The sequence below is a fragment of the Corapipo altera genome, unplaced genomic scaffold (genome assembly GCF_003945725.1).
Source record: "Corapipo altera isolate COAL_440 unplaced genomic scaffold, ASM394572v1 23, whole genome shotgun sequence".
NCBI classification, from domain to species: Eukaryota; Metazoa; Chordata; class Aves; order Passeriformes; family Pipridae; genus Corapipo; species Corapipo altera.
The window spans coordinates 2,009,286-2,029,500 of NW_020884878.1; the positions used below are offsets into that span (position 1 = coordinate 2,009,286).

General features: G+C 39.0%; 1 protein-coding gene across 1 annotated transcript in view; it reads left to right on the forward strand.

Annotated features, from left to right (window-relative positions):
- Positions 1 to 20,215, forward strand: part of SYNE2 (spectrin repeat containing nuclear envelope protein 2) — a 179,849-nt gene that overhangs the window by 46,295 nt on the left and 113,339 nt on the right. Inside the window, exons 21-41 of the mRNA XM_027637580.1 lie at positions 269 to 394; positions 551 to 706; positions 1,374 to 1,585; positions 1,864 to 1,939; positions 2,545 to 2,663; positions 3,257 to 3,380; positions 4,260 to 4,417; positions 4,871 to 5,018; positions 6,170 to 6,768; positions 7,406 to 7,585; positions 8,560 to 8,710; positions 10,469 to 10,627; positions 11,322 to 11,483; positions 13,862 to 13,963; positions 15,141 to 15,341; positions 16,303 to 16,468; positions 17,221 to 17,333; positions 18,085 to 18,287; positions 18,654 to 18,773; positions 18,878 to 19,166; positions 19,898 to 20,067. Of these exons, the coding sequence (XP_027493381.1) occupies positions 269 to 394; positions 551 to 706; positions 1,374 to 1,585; positions 1,864 to 1,939; positions 2,545 to 2,663; positions 3,257 to 3,380; positions 4,260 to 4,417; positions 4,871 to 5,018; positions 6,170 to 6,768; positions 7,406 to 7,585; positions 8,560 to 8,710; positions 10,469 to 10,627; positions 11,322 to 11,483; positions 13,862 to 13,963; positions 15,141 to 15,341; positions 16,303 to 16,468; positions 17,221 to 17,333; positions 18,085 to 18,287; positions 18,654 to 18,773; positions 18,878 to 19,166; positions 19,898 to 20,067 (3,734 nt within the window). The remainder of the gene's footprint in view (positions 1 to 268; positions 395 to 550; positions 707 to 1,373; positions 1,586 to 1,863; positions 1,940 to 2,544; positions 2,664 to 3,256; positions 3,381 to 4,259; positions 4,418 to 4,870; positions 5,019 to 6,169; positions 6,769 to 7,405; positions 7,586 to 8,559; positions 8,711 to 10,468; positions 10,628 to 11,321; positions 11,484 to 13,861; positions 13,964 to 15,140; positions 15,342 to 16,302; positions 16,469 to 17,220; positions 17,334 to 18,084; positions 18,288 to 18,653; positions 18,774 to 18,877; positions 19,167 to 19,897; positions 20,068 to 20,215) is intronic.

Below are 20,215 nucleotides of genomic sequence, written 5' to 3' on the forward strand. Positions count from 1 at the left end.
TTATGTCAAATTTGTCCCTAAAAGAGGAGTTGCAAGATGAACACCTGCTTTTCTCCATAAAGCACATGCTGAAAGTGTCTGCAACCTTTTGCAGATGTGCAGGGCTGGAAAATGCTTTTGCAGTCACCCACACAAGGGCCACCACAGCCCATACATGCAATGTATACATTCCTTATGCATGGCTTTTGTATGCTACTGATGTAATTTTATTAGACAAATAAGTTATATTCAGTTCTGTTTATTTTTCATTATGATGCCTTTTTTGCAGAAAGCTTTTAATGCTCTGGACAACAAAGTTCTTGAGAAATTTTTGAAAGCAGCTGAACAGCTGAAAAATATTTCATCTAATCATGAAAAGCTGGTAGTGGAAGAAGATGTTCGTAGGAGATGGGAGGTGAGATAATACCGGAAGAAGAATCCACTGTCTGTTCTCACTAGGCCTGGTATCTTAGAAAAACACTTTTTTTGTCACATTATGTTCTGAGGTTTTTATTTGCTGTGTAACACTGTCTCACCATTTCACGGGAACAATGTGTTTTGAATTTTGCAGGCTGTTCGTCAGGAAATTATGTCCTATGTCCAGCTCATGGTAGAAAGGGAAAAAAAGAAATTTAATGCAACTTTAAAAAAAATCAATAAGCAATTAGGCAAAGAGAAGAAACTCCTAAGTATGGATAAAACCAAAGGGCTCATCAAGGAACATGAGGTACCAGAAATATTCCTTTTCTGCTCACTTACCTCTCTTTGTGGATGCTTTGCTGTTCTTCCTCCTTTTTAGGTACATTATGGCAGCCTGTTCTTGTGAAACAGGACTCTTGTGCTCTATGTTATATAAACACAGAACAAAGAGGCCACTTAAATTATTTCTTTACCTTTTTTGTCTGCAGATATTAGTGTTCTTGCATAGTTTTAGAATTAACTCCTCGTTAAGTAGATGGTATCTTTTTCCCTTTTTTTTTTTCCAGATTTTTATATATCCGGATTTTACCCTAATAAGTATAATAATTGATGAGAAATATTTTTAAAAAATTCTATTTTTTTTTTCAGCAGTCAATGAGACATGCCTATCTGATGTGAGGATGAAGAAGCCTTGGGACCAAAGTAGTTAAAAGTGTAGTAACATAATGAATTTCAAAATCAAGCAAGACTCAGTGTAGTCTTGTGAATACAGCTGGGGAACATGTTGCCAGAAACCTGATTTCTGTCCTGACTCTGAGAAAAAATTGAGACAAGTGTTTCTTTCTTGGTTTGACAGCTTACACTTTTAAGTGTGCTCATCCGAGAAGATAGTGGAAGTAGAAGAAAACGTATGTGAATAATTCCATATCCTCATGAATTAACATGAGTTTATTATATCATTTTTCTTTGTTTAGGCCTCTTTTTCACATGAAGGCAGCCTGAGGGAACTTCAGAAGTCATTAGAAGACCTTAAAATACTGGGAAGACTGTCAGAAGGAACTGTCCCAGGAATACAGACACTCACTGCAGACTGTGAACAAAAGCTAGAAAAGGTTCAGCAAATGGTGGCAGATACTTCCACAGCGCTGCTGGCTCGTGCTGGGATAGGACAGGCGCCTCAGAAAGGGTGGGTGGCTGAGGGCACGATGTATTGTAGCTTCATGGAAATCACTTATACAGCTAGATTTTGTGATAGTGTAAATGTGCTACCGAGGACATTACTAAGGACATTACTTTGGACAAACTGTACATTTAAACACTTAGTATGAAGTTTCATAAACTAGCAAGTACAGTGTTTGATTACCCTTCATCACAGCTGCAATGTTTTAATCTTTGGCTAGGGTTTCTTTTTTCCCTTTGTATTTCATAATTCATTCTTAAGCTGAAATTTCTTTTAAACTGTAGGAGCTCCATTATTGCTTCTGAGAATGGAGAAGAGCCTGGTTCTTCTCAAGGAATCGATAACCTTTCGGTACAGGAGGTGAGAAATCCAGACTTACTGTTAAAGAACAGTGCTCTGTCAAAGGGAGATCATTGCCAAAAGGAAAAAGTGGTTATTTCCCTTACTATTTTCATTGTGATAGGACCTCAAACCTGTCACAGAAATCAAAACCCCCTTATACTTGTGAATGTAGATTAAGTAAATATTAAAAGTTAACATGCAAGGAACAGGACTTGGCATCCCAAGGAGATGTGAGTCTCCAACCTTGCATGATATTTTGCTAAAAATGGTTTTCAGATGAGAGTCATGTGAGAAGGTGGGTTCATATTGAAATCCCCTATAGTATCCCTGTAATTTGAACAAGTTTCAGAGGACAGAGGGAGGAAAAATAATGAAGACTTGGAGGCGTTTGTCTGTTTCTGTGGAAAGAATGAAAAAGCTGGCTGCAAGTATTCAGAAATTTGCTCTTTAGGGTCATGATTGAGTTTAAACACATCTTGTATTCATGAATGGTATCTCTCATCTCCTTTGGGATGCATCAAGCAATTCCTTCCTTCAGGAGTTCACAGATGTCTGTTAGGCTTCACTGTGTTATTACACAGCATGATGTGGAGGTCACTGTTAACCTTTTTATTTTTACTTAGACCTCAAGACCTGCTGCAGATATAGTTTTGGAACCAGATGTGAAACATCACAATGGAGAAAGCTGTGCAGAGAAATTTGAGGAAGACAGGGATTTGGCCATACCAGCTTTATTAGAGAGGTAATTTTTAGAAAATAAAATACATGTGTATCAGGAGATGATGCTATGCTAGACATTCACAGATTATTTGAATATATCAAACATAGGGTGCACTTTTGCTGTGCAAAATTCTGTTCTTTTTCTACTACAGTTTGCTTAATATTTCTCTGTAATTGATAAGGAAGCACTGCAGCTGCTAAATACTTCAAACAGGAGGATTTTATAGCAAGAACACTTATAGCTGTAGAAGTTTTACTTCTGCTCTTTTCTTGGGCCAGAAAAAGCTGTACCTGCCTTACTAATAACTTCAAATATTGCAAGGTAAAAAAAATGTGACAAGTTTTTAGAGAACCGACATTTTTACATTCATAAAATTGAATGTAGAGAATGCAGGCAGACATTCATACTTTAAAATTAACCAGGTGAACAATATCTCATCTCTTTAATATGTCCTCATTTGTGCCCATTCATTTGAGACTTCGTCAAAATATGTATTTGCAATAGACTGTTCTTATTTTGCATGGTAATCTGTTGGTCAGCAAGTCCCATAGCCTGCAATGTTCCATTAAATTAGAAGTAATATTCTCTCTGAAAGTGATTTCCTCTTTCTTTAGCTATAACATACAAAGAAGTAACCTGGAGGAACTGCTACAAATCAGCAGAGATAAAGTAGCATCTGGCTTTACTGATGAAATAAAGGGCACTTCATGCCTTCAGAATAAGCTGCTTGAACTACAGGTAAGTATTTGTCTTCTAAAAACGTAGTTGGTGCCTAAATTGTTACTTTCTCATGTAGAGCCTTCACCTCTCTATGTTTACATATATTGCCAAGGGAAAAAGAGCATCCTTGTCACCAGGTTTATTAGAAGTGTAAGGGAGATCAAGGGTTTGGGTTTCAGCAGAACTGCATTCCTGCTTAGCAGTGGAGTTTTTCAAGCGTTGCTGAAAGGAGAAATTGGTGACTCTTGGTTTGGTACCTGCAGGCTAAAATAGGTCTAATAGGGAAAAAAAACCACAGAGGGCAGCTTTTTCTGTTGGCAGGCATGGTAAGTGATAGAGATGGTCAGGGCTGGAGGAGTCAGCAGAGTTGAACCGCCAAGTGACAGTGGTGTGTGTGCGGAATGGAACTTTTCCTGGACTTGATTAGATTTGTGAGATCCTTAGGGGAATGACAAAGGGCACAGTATTGATGCTGGAGGGTTTATTACTGCAATTTTTCAAGGCCTTACTTGAAAGGAGTACAAAGCTTAGCTAGCATCTCAGAATGTGGTTCGGTTCTGTATTTAGTTGTTTTTTTTTTTTCTTTTGAACATAGCTAAGTGGAGATATTTTCATTCTTGAAGTAAGAATAGCTGAGTCATATTTATTGAATCCTTTATAAAATGTAGCCAAAGCATACATCTGGCATGGAAATTTTCATCATGAAAAGTTGCTAGAGATTTGCATGCAGCTGAAAATGGAATCTTAAAGGGAAAAAAAAGCAATAGAAACTCCTACTTTCAGGTGGTATTTTCACTGTTTTTGTAAGAGCCTCTTGTGACTGTAGTTTTATGAACTGTCCAGTCCACTGAGAAAAACAAGATCATGTTAATGCAATTAGCACTGCTTATCTCTTAGGTGATAGAGAGTGAAATCAGTTCTGGTTGGACACAGCTGGAAAACATCTCATCTACCTTAGAAAATCTTGGGGTTGAAGTGCAGCAGGCTGCTCTCTCTGAGACAAGAAACAAGCTACAAGGAGAGTGGAAGGAGCTTCAGGATATTATAAATACCAGGTATAAAATAACACTTTGTGATATTAACTAAGGAATATTCATTGTAACTAATGTGTGTGTTTTGAGGGGAATAGTGCATGTTACAGAAAATACCTGCGAATTTTTAACCTTTTTTAATTGCGTAAAATTAAGTTCTTAATTTTTCTTGGTTCATGTGCACATGACAGATAGTTTGAATGTCCCCAAGAAGCACAGAGCCAGATCTTTCTAACATCACTGTGCAATATTCCCATATATTGCTGTTATTTCCTTTCATCTTCTGGTTAAATTCACAGCGATTCACACTTCTTTTCTCATTAATGAAAGAAAAACTCCTTTGACCTCAGGAGGAGGAGGAGGATTAGATCTGTTAGACAGTCAATTACATTATTTTTGTGGCTTTTTGTGCTGTAAAATGGAGAGTGACTTTTCTTGCTTGCCTTCCCAGTTCATGCTTTGTTACCTTTCTTGCAGAATGAACTCTTTAAGGACTGCTTTGGAAATTGTTTTGCCAATAGAAAATGAATCCATTCTTCTCTGTGAATTGGATCAGCAGCTGAAGAAAAAGGACATCCAGCAGTTTAATCTGATGAACAGTGATCTTGCTTATAGGGAACTGAAGGTAAGGGAGGATGCAGAGACCACACCCTAGCCAGAACGGGTTTTAATGTGTAGGAAGTAGACAGTTTAATGGAATTTTCATTCAGGAGGTTGGGACTGCTGACAAGACTTCCTAAGCCTTCTAAAATCTGTAACAGCATTTTACTGCCTTTGCTTTAAATGTCATTGTTCCTGTAGAGGCAGCCAGGGACCCTAAGCAGGTTCTGCTGTAAAAAACATTATCGTGAACATTTTGTCTTATGTTAGGACTTTCCTTTGATGCAGATTTACAGTGTTCCCACTGCCTTATATAATTTTGTGGAGCCATATACATAGTATGGTGTTAATTTGTGAGCTAATCTAAACTGCCTGTGTCACATCCGCTGAAGTATCTGAGCACACCTTGGGATTGATTTGGAAGTTCTGCATGGATGCAGTAATTGTTCATTTGCTATCCATGTCTAATGCCTAGGCCCTGGTCCATTAGGCAGGGTGAATATTGTTTTGTTCACTGACAGCTACATAGGACTGAAAGTTTGTGTTTGTCTACCCCTGGCTCTCCAGTGAAGTAGGGTTTAGGTCTCTCAAGCTGTAGGGCAGAGAGCATGTGCACTCTCTGCCTGATCATTTTAGGCTGGAAGGACTCAGACTTCTTTCCCAGCTCACTGCACAGCTGGAGTTTCACAACACTGACACTCTGCTCTTTGAGGGCTGTAACCAGAGAGCATACAGACTGCACCAAGAGATTTTCAAATACATGTAAGTCTCCTGCAAAAGTATAACATGAAGAACTTAAAAGATGGCAGAGTAATAAATATCGCCGTGCTTGCCTGTGCTCTGACTGATGTCCTGCTGTGAGAGCCTGCTGCTTTCAGTGCCAGGACTCTCATCATCTTCCTCTCCTTCTTGTCTGATTGCTGCAAAAATTGCTGGGCTTTCAGTAGTGCTGATCAGATTCCCTGTGTGTGGAATACCATTTTATTTGATTTTTTTTGTTTGTTCTTTTTTATTCCCTCCACTGAAGTCCAGAATAGGTTTTCTTTCTTAACTACCCTGTTTATCATACTTGTTTTGCTGCTAGTATAATTTGGGTTTCAGTCATAGGTTCACTTGAATGCCGGATATATGTTTTCTTTCACTTGCTAACACTGTTGGTCATTCTCTCAATTTCAGGAGCTACAGAGATCCATATTAAATCAGATTGAAGTGTGCAAACAGTTGGAACACCTAGATAGTTCAGCAAGGGATGAATTTAATCCAATAGACCTGCAAGCTGCAAGTAAAATTATGATTTACTATCAAAACCAGCTTGAAGAAATGAGCAATAAAATGCAGATCCGCGAGACAGTCCTTAAAGATCTGGAAGCTTTTATGGCCTCATTGAGGAAGACTCAGTCTTCCATCAAATGTCTCACAGATCCCCCAGGTCAGCCTGAAATACAGGGAAAAGCTTTGAGAGAGGCTGCACAAGAAGTTTCTCACATGGCAGAAGAAGCCAAACATTTGGATGAACGCCTGAAAACTGTTGATATCTGTTTGGAAGATGCTGAATGTGGGAGAAAGACTTGCTGTGAAAACCTTGTTCTGACTTTATCTGAAAAGCTAAATACGATTTATGATCCCCCAAGTGAACAGGTGCTTACAGAAGAAAAAGACTTGTATGAGATTTTTTCCAGAAAAAACGCTGAACTCCTTAAAAACATTCAGGATCTACGTGACAGAATTAACAAAATAGGCTTGAAGGATCCAACAATTCCAGCTATTCAGAAAAGGTGATTTCTTTTTTAAACTCTTTTAATTTCATAATTTCAGTCAAGTCAGCCTGTGGCCCCTTCGAGGGCCCCTTCAGAGCACTGAAATTTGAAGTATCTGTGGAGCATTGACAGAAACTGTGGATGTAGTTTTATTTGTTCCATCGCAGCCTAAGTAAGGAAGCCATCTCCATTTTTTCTTTTCTTTTGAGTTGCTCTCTATGTGTATGTTTGAAGCACTTAGGAGGAAAAAATAGGAGAAGGTTGATTGTTGTGATCTTAGTTTTCAGCAAGAAAACTGTAAAAGAGGGAAATGGGTCCCCTTGCTGTGCACTGACACACCTGATCTGAAACTCTGCAGTGTAAGATAGACAGAATGCACTTACCTTTTAATACAAACTGATTCACTATGTTCATACAGACCCAGTTGCCTTTTAAGATTTTGGATTACCTTCTCAAAGAGCTAAGGTCAACATAACTCATCTGAAGGCCTGTGTCAAATTATGTGAACTGAAGATCAAATTAGACTTTTTATGATGTCATTTAATATAGCATGTGGAGCTCACGATGAATTTCTGGGGAACCTAATAATTACATTGTGAACCATATCAAAGAATTACTTTAATATAAGGCTGTATTTCATTTTTTTCTAATAAAGGATAAAATCATTAACAGAATTGGAAAAGGAATTGGACTGTGCTGCTGTTGAAATGAAACCTATGCAAGAAATTGCTAATAAGCTCCCACAGATCCATGAGGAAAAAGCAGAGGAAGCAAATGAGCAGTGCAGAGCTACAGAGAGGTTATGGGAGGATACAAAGCTCTTGCTTGCTGAATGGTAAGGAGAAAAGCTATATTTTAAAGTAATATTGTACAAGTAAGAAGTTTGCTTTTAAAATCAACCAACAAAAAAACCTTAGACCTTTCTTTAAAGTAAATGAAATATTGATACAGTAGAAACTATTATCATTATGATGGTGTAAACTATCACTAAACCAAAAATTGCACATCAAAGTTTGTAGGCAAAGCTCATGAATTTTGTATATTTTTAAGACATCTCAGTCTCATAATTTAGCAGGTATGCAGTGAAGTGTTGGACTTAATTGGTATCCCAAAGAAAAACCTGGCTGCTGCTGGGAATGATGTGTCTTCTGTATTTGCTATGCGTTTCATGCCAGCACATTCAAAAAGAAAAGTCAAACTGTAACAAATGGAAGAGGACAGCTAGGGAAACAGTCTCTTATGCAGGAAAAGACTAATGGAGTTTGGTTTGATAAGTCTGTGCAAGTGGGGACTGGGAAAAGCTATGATTGATCACCCAGGGCATCTGCCCTTCCATTATGTTGTTTGAAGATGCCTAGAGGCTTTGCATGGACTGACACAGTTCTGGTTAATTCTCATGGCGTGCACAGTGTCAGTGGGAATAATCTGTTTTCACATCCCACTGAAGGCTGTCCTAAAGTGGCATCTCCCACTGTCCACCACCCAAGCTGTTGTGATGTCTGCTGCAAACTGTATTTCAGTGTACTGGTGTCTGAGCTCTCCTTTCAGGTGGAGAGTATCATATTAACAGAACTGCTCAGATCTCATCACAGTTAGATGTTGAATCAGAAGCATGTGATGTTGAATGGCATTTCTGATTCCAAAAACTGCCTGAATACCACACCAGGTATCACACAGTATTGCAGACTTTGACTGGTATAGTTCATGACCTCTTTTCTCACATGTTTGAATATAGGAGAAGGAAGCAGACAAGAGGTTCAGGCTGCATTTTTATGCTTAGGGCATAAATAATAGGTCTCTTTTTAATAGCCAGGAGCAGTGTGCAAGGGTTCTGGAGCTCCTGAAGCTATACCAGAGCTGCAAAACGAATCTGACCAGCATCATCCAGAAACAGGAGATTGTGCTTTCACAGCAAACTTCTTACATGGGGAAGGAGAATTTGAACAGACTAATAACAAAGGTGAGTAACAAGAACTTAGTGGAAAGAAAAGCATTTCTTGGGAGCATTCACATGTAGGGTTGTCCTTGTACCCTCAGCATTTAGGGCAGATGTTAAGACCTTGCTTTCACTTTGGCTTCCAAAATACATTTAGAGACCCTATACCCTCATTTTGTTTTAAGTTGATTTAAGTCTGTTTTTGCTTAATGAATCAAGGTTTTGTTAAATGAGAGAGATTTAAAAAAACTCTAAACCCCATGGAAGAACTATGATCTAGTATGAAAATGGGATGAAGTCCTATTGTTTTTGCTCCAAGCTGTCTTTGATAGCAGTTAAACATTTACAATAGCTTTTACATTACTTGATGAGGTACTCATACTGAATGAGCAGGTATTGCTGGACAGGCCCTCATTTAGTTTAAAGTTTTCCACCTTTTCAGACAAAAATTTGGCAGCCAGCTTCTTGGCTAAATGAGTACAACCACTGGATATAGTTGGATTAGGGGAAGAGCAGCATACCCATCATGACCATTTTACTGTACAGGTTTCACATTTCCTGGCTGGGTTATATAACTACTTGTTCAGATCTTATTTTTAGGCTTTCTGATGAGGCATCACCTATATCATTCAGGAACGTTTGCTCTCATGCAGTGCCTGGGGTGGTTAAATTTAAGAAGGACTGTAAGTGGTTTCTTCCCTCAGGCAATGGGATGGTGTCTGTGTGTTCCACCTCCTTTTAGCTGAGGCAGGGTTTCTTCTTGGTTCCACCAGTGACACTTCTGGCACTTCATACCACATGGGCTTCTGCTGCAGGGGAGATTGCCTGCATATCCCAGCCCCTGCTTGTATGGAGACCCCTCTCTGGTAACAGCCCCTCCTCCTCACCCTGAGTTTTGCAATTCCTAGTCTCAGAATCTCTGAATGCTCTGAAATTGCTGTGGCACAGTGCAGTCATGTCCTTGATTGCTGATGATTTGTTATTTAGGATTATATAAAATAATAACAGAGAAGGTCCTCTGCCTTGTTCTGGTTTGTGAGAGCTGCTCTGCCGTCCCTCCCCTGAGCTCAGCAGCTGGCAGTGTCAGTGTGGGAAGATGTGATTTCCCAGAACGTCTCTGGGAAATAAGGAGAGCTGCTAGTTTCAAAGTGCCTAGCGCTAGAGGTCAGTGTTTCCTTTCCAGGAAGCTTCCATGTTGTTTGTAAACACTGACATTCCAAGTAAACACAAAGGAGCAGTTTAGTGTTTAAACAAAAAAAAGAAAAAAGCGATGTTTCAGTTTCTGGCAGTGACATATTTGATATCTGTGTTTAAGTAGGATTTAAGCTTTTTTTTTTTTTAAATAGTTCAAAACCTGAGGATCAGAATGCCAGGTCATATTTTTTAGACTTGTAATAGTGTCTCAGATGATTATGTTGTGCATTGTTTATCTCTGTAACCGAGGTTCTCTGTATGGATGCGTAGTCCCCTTGGATCTTGCACTTAGGACTTTTAAAGCAAACCGTGATTTTGACTGTCTTAGAAATAAATTATCCATAGTTCCCACTCAACTGTTTAGCAGCCAGTAACAGAATGATATGGATTTCTAGCAGGGAAATACTCCTGTTGGCATGACAGGGTTATAACAACACAGGATGCATTCCTAGTCTCACCACAGTGTACAAAATAGATTATTTTGTGTAACGCTGTTGTTTCTCTAAGCTGAAAAGAACTGCACATCAGTTAAAGTTGTTTTGCTGAACAAACAGTCATAAGCAAACATGCATGTGGTCTGTTTCACAGATTGAAGAGGCAAAAGAAGAATTTAATGATCACTCTGAAGATGTAGACAAAATAAATCAGATCTGCAAAAACCTGCAATTCCAGCTGAATAAAATGAGAAGCTTTGAGGAGCCTCCGTTCGAGAATGAGGCTAACGTTATTGTGGACAGATGGCTGGATGTATGTAAAAAGTAAATTATCAGGGTGGTCTTATCTGTTATGCATTATAGTAATTGATTCTGACACGGGTGTAATATTTGGAATAAATTAAGTCCAATATGGCAGAGATTCTTAAGAGATAAATCCAAGTGTTTACCAGAGCAAAGCTTACAGAGTGTCTACTGGTGTAATGTTTCTGATCTCTCAGGTGCTTTATATCGTGGGTATTCCTTGGCAGTAAATAATTCTAGGAAATGCAGAAAGGCAATATTTGTGCTTTCTGCATGAATCTGTAAGCTTCCATTACAACTTCTGTGGATTTAGACTTGGGAGACAATCTGGAAAATTACAATGCCAGTGCTTTTGGTGAGAAATGTTTGCCACCGTCGATCTAAGCAGTGCATCAATACTGAGATTAGATGGTATTTACTGGGGGTAGATAAACATTAATGAGCAAGGCTCCTTCCTAAACCTGCCTTAAAACTGGCAAGCTGCTGTTGTGATTGGTATGTTTGGTGACATGTGTGGCAGGGATTTAAATATCTTCTCCATGACCAGTTTACTGTGAAGACACGAGATATTTTTTTTTCCCCTTTGCTGCACTTGTTTTTGTGGGTGTTTTCATCTCTCGCTCCGATTTTTATTGTTCTGCTTTTGCTTTTAGAATATAACTCAGCATTTTTGAAATGTGTATTTTCTATCAATCTCCTGGTAGATCAATGAAAAGACTGAAAACTATTGTGATAATTTGGGAAGAGCTCAGGCTTTGTGGGACAAACTTCTAAGTTTATCTGGCACAATTGAGGCTTGGGCAAATGCAGAGCTCAAGAATGCAGAAGACCGTTGCCTGACTGAAGAGGACCTCACGCAGTTGAAGGTAATTTGAATAGATATTTTTTACCCTTCATTTATACAGTAATGATATGGGCTTTGGACTATAAACATGCATTTTGCCTAGGAATATCAGCACTGGAAAAGCAGAGGAAGTTGTAACATTTGCAGTTGTATCTGCACGGGTAGTTTCACTGAAGATATTACCTGTCATTGAGGATACAGGTCTTGGAAACTGATGCATAGATAGTGCATATGTGTACTAAATTGTTTTCAGTCAGTGCAGCACTGCAAATACTCCTTTAGATTAGAAAACCCCCCTCATTCATTTGTGCTGTATAAATATAAGCAAAGAGAAGGCCTGGAAAGTTTGAGCCTGGAGTGCAGCGGTGCACATATTTCCATGTGCATAGAGAAGAAAGGGAAGAGTGTGTCTAGGATAATGATTAGTTTTCTAGGTAGAACTTGGCAATCAGGGAAGATACTGGAGCATCAGAAACAGCTGGGCAACACACAGTTCAGGAAGAGATTGCAGAGGTGGTTTATTTTCTCCTTGTCCCACTGTGCTCCCCAGTGTAACTTAATGCAGCCTTAGCAGTGTCTGGCTGCTGGGGGTCTCCAAGGGCTGCACACAGGCAGACATCAGCAGAGCCTGGGCTACCCATGCACAGATTTTTGCACAGATTATAGCATTAATTCTTGGCATCAGAGTGCAGTTGGGTGTAAAAACACATGCACTGGGCCTGTGGCATTGAAGAGGGTAAATATTTAATTTCTGACTTTAGGGCCATAATGGACCAGTTGTCCTGCTTCGTTGTGGTTATAACCGGTGTCTACTAAATAATTTCCTGCTTGAGTGGGGTTGAGACATATATCTAGCCTGTATCCACTTGTTTGAAAATATGCAGGCAGTTTTTTCTCAGTGTTTACAAGTTACAGATGCCCTGGTTTTTACTGTGCTTATTTGCAGCTTTCCTCCTCCTGTTAGCACTGCTCATTTGTTTTAATTTGCAGAGCAGGAAAACGCCAAGGTGTTCTTTGTGTATGGATGTTCACAGGGAAACAGTGGTATATCCACTCTGCCGCGGTGGACATTTTGTCACATTATTAATGTGTTTACCAGTGTATTGTTAGAATTTACCTGGGGTAGTTTAGGTCCCTGAAGGCTCCAGCAAAAAGGCACCAGCTGGAAACTGCGTTTAAGAGCCATTTTGTAACCTGGAAGCTGCTCAAGTCCGGCATGATGTGACCGTGCCCCCGGTGTGACTCTGCTCGTGCTTAGGAAGGGCTGTGCTGGAGGTGTCTACACTGAGGTTACTCCACTGCCTCTGTGTGAGAGGGTAATTCTCGAAGGAGGTGGGAGAATAGGGCAAGGGAGAGACAAACCACGTTCCCATGAGCTACTTTAAAAGCAAAGTATGAGAGAAAATAAACCCAGTGCATTGGTATTTTTGTAAAATGATTTCAAGTGCAGAGGGCATCAGGTTCCTTTATCACTTAATTATTTTTCTTTTTTTTGTTGATCCTGAGACATCTGTTAATTACAAAAAAACCACCCCCAACTGTTACAATGTGTATCATGTTACATAGGGTTGAAACCCCGGGGTCGTTTGTGACCTCCCAGCAGAGCACTGGTGCATGTGTTTTCAAAGAAGCCTGTCACAAAAGAAGAGTAATGAATTGTTTGACTGTGTATTTAAAGATAATTTCTGTATAAACAGTGTGAGAAAAGTGCTACTTTCTCCTGTGGCCTGCATGCAAATGCAAACTCTTATAAGGAGTGCATTACGTTTTGATGGTTGCTTGTACAGAGACTGTAAAGGAATGCTTTGGCCTGGGGGAGTTTGGAATATTGATCTGGGGTTATGAGATAATGTGATTATCCTGTTCATAAGTTGAAGTTGGCATTTTACCTTCGTATTACTGACTTGTTCCAAAATCTATTCAAATGAGTAGAGGTCTTTTAATATACAGAGGACTTATATTTAAAAAGTGCTTACAGCATGTGTTGTATTTTATCCTATCCATACCAGAGTGTGATCCATACCATCACTGGGATACCAGTTCTTGACTTTATCTGTAACATCTGAGAATATCCCTTTAACAGAAACAGCAAGAAATGAATGCAAAATTAAGATTATTTTCCTGCAAATTTACTTGAAGCAAAATAATTGAAATTGTTAAATTTATGCTAGATTTGCATTAACAACTGTTTTACCTGAGAAATATAGAATTTTTCTGACTCTAATACAAAAGAATGTTTGTGTTCCTAAAATGAAAATCAGGAAATGGATGAGTTGTGACAGCTCCGCATGCCAAAATGCAGAATCAGAATATTTTAATGTAATTTTTCTAACAGAAACATGGAAATGTAGTTTTTGGGGAGGGAGGACACAGTTACCAATGTGTTTTTTCCACCTTTAGGCATGCTTACGAGTCCAAGAGCAGAAACTCCAGAAATTTGACAACACGGTGGCTGAGATAGAAGAACTTCTGAATAGTAATGAACCTCCACTGGAGCTGCAGGTATGAAGAAGCTTTTACAGCTGGCATGTCATTACTCATTACTGCAGCCCTGCTTCAGTATTGTCTTTGCCACACTAATTCCTTGGTTTGACTTAAATCTACCCAAAGAGTTTTGGAGGCATTTTGTTGGCTATGAGCAGTAACATTTCATCTGTTGTCTGTCTCAAGCTGTTAGAACCAAACCTGTCATTTTAAACGCAAAGACCTCTGTCACTTCTGTGCCTCGTTGGGATTTAGGCCTGATCCAGTTGTTTTGCAGGCCTGCTGAAACAGGCCAATATCAGTGATATCTGCCTTTGAGCTACTAGCCAACAACAAGGCCCAATGGACCTCATCATCCTTTTGTGTTAACTTCAAACAGCAAAGAATAAATCCTCCTCCACTGTTCAAGACTGTGGTAGCCCTGCCTTGATCCTGTAGCAGTTCCCTAAGCATCTGCTTGCACTGTCTCTCAGATGCACCTTGAGCTTGACCCCGTTGGGCTATTTCTGTGTTTATCCTCAGCAGGCAGTGAACTCAGGAGTTTCACTGGGTAAAGTGATCTAAGGAGCTTAGGAAAGGACTCAGCAACCTTGTGCTGTGCACACTGTGCTCCTTGGGAACACCAGCTACCCTGGGTCCCTGAGGTGGTGTTTCAGCATGTGGCCATGATCCCACTGAGTTCCTGCCTCGTGCGATCAGTGAGAGCCTTAAGGATGAGGTTAAGGACCTGTTGCTCCTTAGTGAATAGTCTCCACTCACAGCTCCCCACCTCTCTGTTACCCTTGCCTGTTTTTTGGGTCTCTGTGGGGAATTTGCCCGGATGGAATCACTGCATGGAGGTGTGCTACAGAGAAAGCTGCCACCTTCTTTTTAGTGGCAAGTGAAGAGAATATAAGGCCTTAATCCAGCTCAGAGTAGACACTGGAGTAGACTGACAAATAAATTTGTTAATAAAGCAGCACCAGTACATATGCTAATAAAGACAGACTGAGATTATTTGTCCTCAGAAAAGCAGGGCTTAAATACTATTATTTTTCATTCTGTGGAGTGGGAGCAGAAACAAATTGGAACAAACTGTGATTGAAATGTCTGGACTTTGGATAATTTAATTTCTTTTTATGTCTATCATGGATTTTTGTAATATTCTAGGAATTTAATCCAGTATAATTTATGTATGTTTGTTTCCAATTTTAAGGTCATCAGATCATCTGTTGTGCAAAAAATGGAGCTAATAAAAGAGCTCTTGTCAACGAAGCGACGGACCACTGAACTCACTGTGAACACAGCAGAACTGAAAGGAGACCTTGATCTGGCCAAGACACAGATTGGAATGACTGAATCACTTTTAAAAGCTTTATCTCCTTCAGACACCTTAGAGATCTTTACTAAATTAGAGGTAGCATGCCAAAATTATGTATATTTAATTAATTTGTTCATTATTTCTCTCTTGGCCAAGTATTCATAAGTGTTTGTCCTGTGTGAGTTGTAAACTGCTAGAATAACTCAAGTGAAGAGCCTTGCTTGAATATTCCCTTAAGATGCCAGAAACATGAAAGAAAAGCCTGTTTTCACTGGAGTTACCACATGTAGTTTCTTAACCCTTGCAGCTATTGGAAATGGTTAATCCTAGGCACAACAACATATGCCACCCAGGATATGTTCAAACAGTAGTGGGAATACTGGGTTGTATATTTTCCAAGACTGGGTAATATACAGAGGATGTCTTTGTGCCACCTGAGCCTGTCTGCAAGGGGACCTCCCAGTAAACAACTTCAGCCAAATATTTGCTCAAACTCAAGCTCCTGCTTGGAGGTTTAGGCTGGCAAGATTTAAACCTCCTGTGGATCAGTGAGTGGATATGTACACCTTGGGTGTCAGACCACTAGTGTTTGGGGGCAGTGAGATCACAGGCATTGGAAGAAAGAGTTTTTAATTCTCCTAGCTCCCTCTAAGTTATCTTTTAGCTCACAGGGACTTAACATTCAGGATAAGGCATTTAGGGGTGAAATAATGCCTGTGGCAGCTAAGGCATTGTAACCTCTAGGTATTATGCTCTGGAACATACTGTATCACTGTTCACATATGTATTCTGTGTGATGCCAAACTATGCATGAGTGAATGTGTGATTATGTATGCATGCAGGGTTATGGACACTGCTCAAGGAGAGTTTAGTGCTTATATCTACCAACTGATTGCTTCATTAATGCCAGTGTAATTTAAGAAATTATTTTGACACATTGGCAAGACTAAACCCTTTTGCAAAACTCTGGCATGTACTGAAGCATCTCTATACAGTGAACTTCTGCTCATACTTCAAAATTTTCTTTTTAAAAATTGTCCTAATTTTTTAACTTTAGGAGATACATCAGAAAATTCTGCAACAAGAACACCATGTGGCTTTACTCCAAGAAGAGACGGATTGTCCTGATGTGGATGAATTAAATAAGCAGCTTAAATGTGTCACTGACTTATTTAATAACAAGAAACATGTGCTTCAAGATCACTTTATTGATGTTTTGAACCGTAAGCAAACACATTTCACGTTTGTGTGCCTTTATAGGTTTGCACTGACCACCATAATGACTTAAAGGTTATTTAGTTAATTGTTTTGGTGTCTGAAACTGCTTCGATAACTCAAACTGCTTCAACTTCTGAATAAGATAAAGATTTGGAGAAAAATGGCTTTTGATCCCAACAAACCACTCAATCTGGATCAAAGTATTTTGTTTCTTATTTTTACATTTGAAAAAATAGATAAAAGAAGTGTAAAGCATAATTCAGGAACAAATGTCAGAGTATTTAATTTGAAAATACAGAAATCCAATGTTTTCATTTTTTCCAGTCATTTTTCACTTAAACTTAGTTATAAGAATGAATAGTGTTATTGCTTTTTGTCTTAAGCAGACACAGAATTGTGCAGTTGGGGTTTTCTGCCCAAAGGTAGTCTCATATCTTTACGTATTTTTAAAGTTATATTAATTTGTGTGGAAATGAGAAAAGTTGCCAGTAGGCTATTCCGGGTCTTGTTTACCTAAACTGCTGTGTGTAACAGACTGTCCCTTCCAAGTGAACAGGTAGGTTTATTGTCAATTAATGTTGGGTAAGAAAAATATGAGCTGCAGGATTCTCAGTCACACACTCTGTAGTGAAAAGCAACCTTTGACAGTAGCACTGATAAATACAGTTGTAAACTGTCTGAAATCTTCATGTTAAATAGGATTTTCTTTTACAGGATACAATTAATGAAGAAAATTGGAATGTATCTTTTTTTTCAGGTCAGTGCAAGAATTTTAATGACTGGTTCAGCAGCACTCAGCTGTCTTTGAAGGACTGCTTTGACCCCTCAGAAACAAAACCGATACTGGAAGAAAGACTACAGAGGCTAAAGGTAAAGTATTAAAATGTTCTAATTGCTAAAGCTGATTGTTCTTGAAGTTTTACTCTTTACACAGGAGACTATTCTTGGGAGTGAACTCACCAGCAGTGACTTTGTAACTTGAGGCTGAAAGACCATTTCATGTAACTTAAAGCATTAGGGCAATAAGTGGAATGAAAATAAAACTTGGTTCAAATGAAGTATCGGTGTTCAAGTTCTGACATAGTTGGGCAAGTGAGAGACAGAACAGTAGCTAGTCAAAGTCAATGAACCTTGACCAAGTCCTTCAGTGTGCAAAGATGCAGAAAGTTAAATATGTACAGAGTAACATGAAATTCTGACCCCCCCAATGGACTTGAATGTAAAAAATTTGCATTCATTTTATTGTAACCAGATTTTCTCTCTTAAGTCAGACAGAATCAAGAGAAAACAGATGGAAAAGCCACAACATCTGCAAGAAGCAATCACAGTTAAGCAGCAGAAGGAGACATAGTGATGTTAGTACTAGATTTGAATGCTGCGTGCCTTTTTCTTCTGTGTATATTTGTGCTGTAGAGAAGAAAAAACAAGTCATCTACTTCACTTTCTCCTTATTTTACAAACAGCAGCTTTTCCATTTGCAAATGGCATTGTCAGCAAACTGAATTAACATATATTCCTTTTCATGGAAAAAAATATTGGTGAAGATAAAAGGAGCTGAAAAACTCTTGTAACATAAATAGCTATTAAACTACAGCAAACACATCTTGTGTTTTTTTTTCAGCACTTCCTAACATCTGAAGGCAAAGATAGAGATATCCAAGAGGTTAAAACTTTACTGAATAAAGTGAAGCCTTACTTGCCCAAAGCAAGCATTAACCACCTTAACAGCCATGTGAGAGATCAAGAAGCAGAACTACAAAGATTGATCTCCAAATGTCAGAAACGGGAAAAGGAACTTGGTGCTTCTCTCCAGCAGCTCAGTAGGTAGGGAGCTACTGTAGTTTCTGACATTTGAATCACAAGTGGTATAAAATGATTCATTATTAAACAGCCATAGTGAATGGCAAACAACTCTGCTTTTATAAAAAATGGTATTTATTTAAAGGATAATGAGTGTTTTGTTATATGCTTCATGTGGTTTTTTTTCATTTCATAGCAAACCTGTATGGAAACTATGGATAGTGTCAGTGACATGAACTGAGATACCCAAAATAAATCTTGTGCTCTAAGTGTTGCTTGATCTGACACGTGATATTTATGTTACTTGTTCAGTAAAACACTGTTGTCAGCAGGTTTTAGCCATGTAATGCCTCTCATTTTGACCTGACTCTGTATTTATACACACTTTAGCCTTGAAGAAAGCATCTCAGCCTTGGAAGAATGGCTCAGTGCTCAGGAGGAAGAACTGAAAGAGATCAATAAAGATGAGACTAAAATTGAAAACTTCTATAAAACACTATTAATGCAGAGGTATTGTGGTTTTTTGGTCTGTATCTAAGAACTGTCTTCTAAACAAGATTGTTCCATGTTGTTACAACAAGTAGATGTTTATTGATTTTTATTTTTTTTTTCAGAAAACCATTTGACTCCATGGCTCAGCTAGCAAATTCCTTGAGGGAAGCTGGGCTGACAGAATATGAAACCATTTCAGAAGCCAGTAATCTTATTAGTAGGTACCACACATTGGTAACACATGTAAGTGGAATGGCAGGGAATACTGAGGGACTTCTAGTGGAGGAACAAAATTTTGAAGAGCTTGCCCAGGATGTTTCTTGCTGGATCAAAAAGCTTGAAGAGGCTGTTGATAAACTGAGTTCTCAGGAAAATGAGTTGCCATCAGAGGAAAGGATTAATCATATAAAGGTATTGTCTAAAATGTATTCCTTTTTCACCTCACAGCTCAAGCTAATACCAGGGGAATGCTTGATGAGTCAATACCTCCTGAAAGACACTATCACTGCTCATGGCCTGTAGTTTCATGGCTTATTTGAGAAGGGGCGGGGGATGTTTGGTATTTTTTGTTTGGATTTTGCATAGGTTATTCCCCACCTAAGATAAGATTGATTGCTGCATCTTTGGGTGAAGTGCTGGTGGCCATGTGCCTTCCCATCATAACTTATTCCAGGAGTGGAGGGGAAGGTCAGTAACGTAGCTGGGGCATCTGGAGAGTCTCTGCAAAGTGTGTGACTTTTCAGGTGTCTTGCATGGCTATTGTGCTGGGCTGCTCCACTGCCTGGGTGGGTCTCTCAGGCCCCAGTGTCCTTTCTCTGACTACATAGGATGAGAATGCTGGGATTTACAAGTTTCATTCTGTGGAAATGAATAGTATTGTGATATGAGATTTGGAGCAGTTTTTTTTTTATTTGTGAGCACAGTCTCCTGTTATGTAGAGAATAATTAATAAATCAGCTTCATTGTTCCAGACTTTCAAGATTAGATCATCTGTTTATGTATGAGTTATGTAATATATTGGAAGAAGAATTCTGTTGTCTTGAACAGCAGTGTGCAAAGTATGAAAGAACAATGGTAATACTTTTTTTTTTGTAACCAAAAAATAATTGTACATGTACTGCTTCTGGATCTCTTTAATACAGGAAATCACAGCTCTCAGAGAAGAAGGAGAGGCCAAAATACAGAATATGGTAGCTGAAGGAGAAACTTTATTGAATAATGAGGAAAATAAGCAACCAGAGGTTCAGCAGACCATTTCTGAGCTCCAGAAAAAGTGGGAAAGCATTTGTCAGGTGGCCACTGAATATAGCAGGTAATGTGGACTTTGCCAAGAGGCAGTACAGATCATTTACTGCTGTATTGACTTTTTTCTCTTCCTCCTGCACCAGTTCCATTGAATTTCTGTTCTTCGGGAGCAGAACGAGGTACCTACAAAAATACTTGTATTTCTGCAATATTGT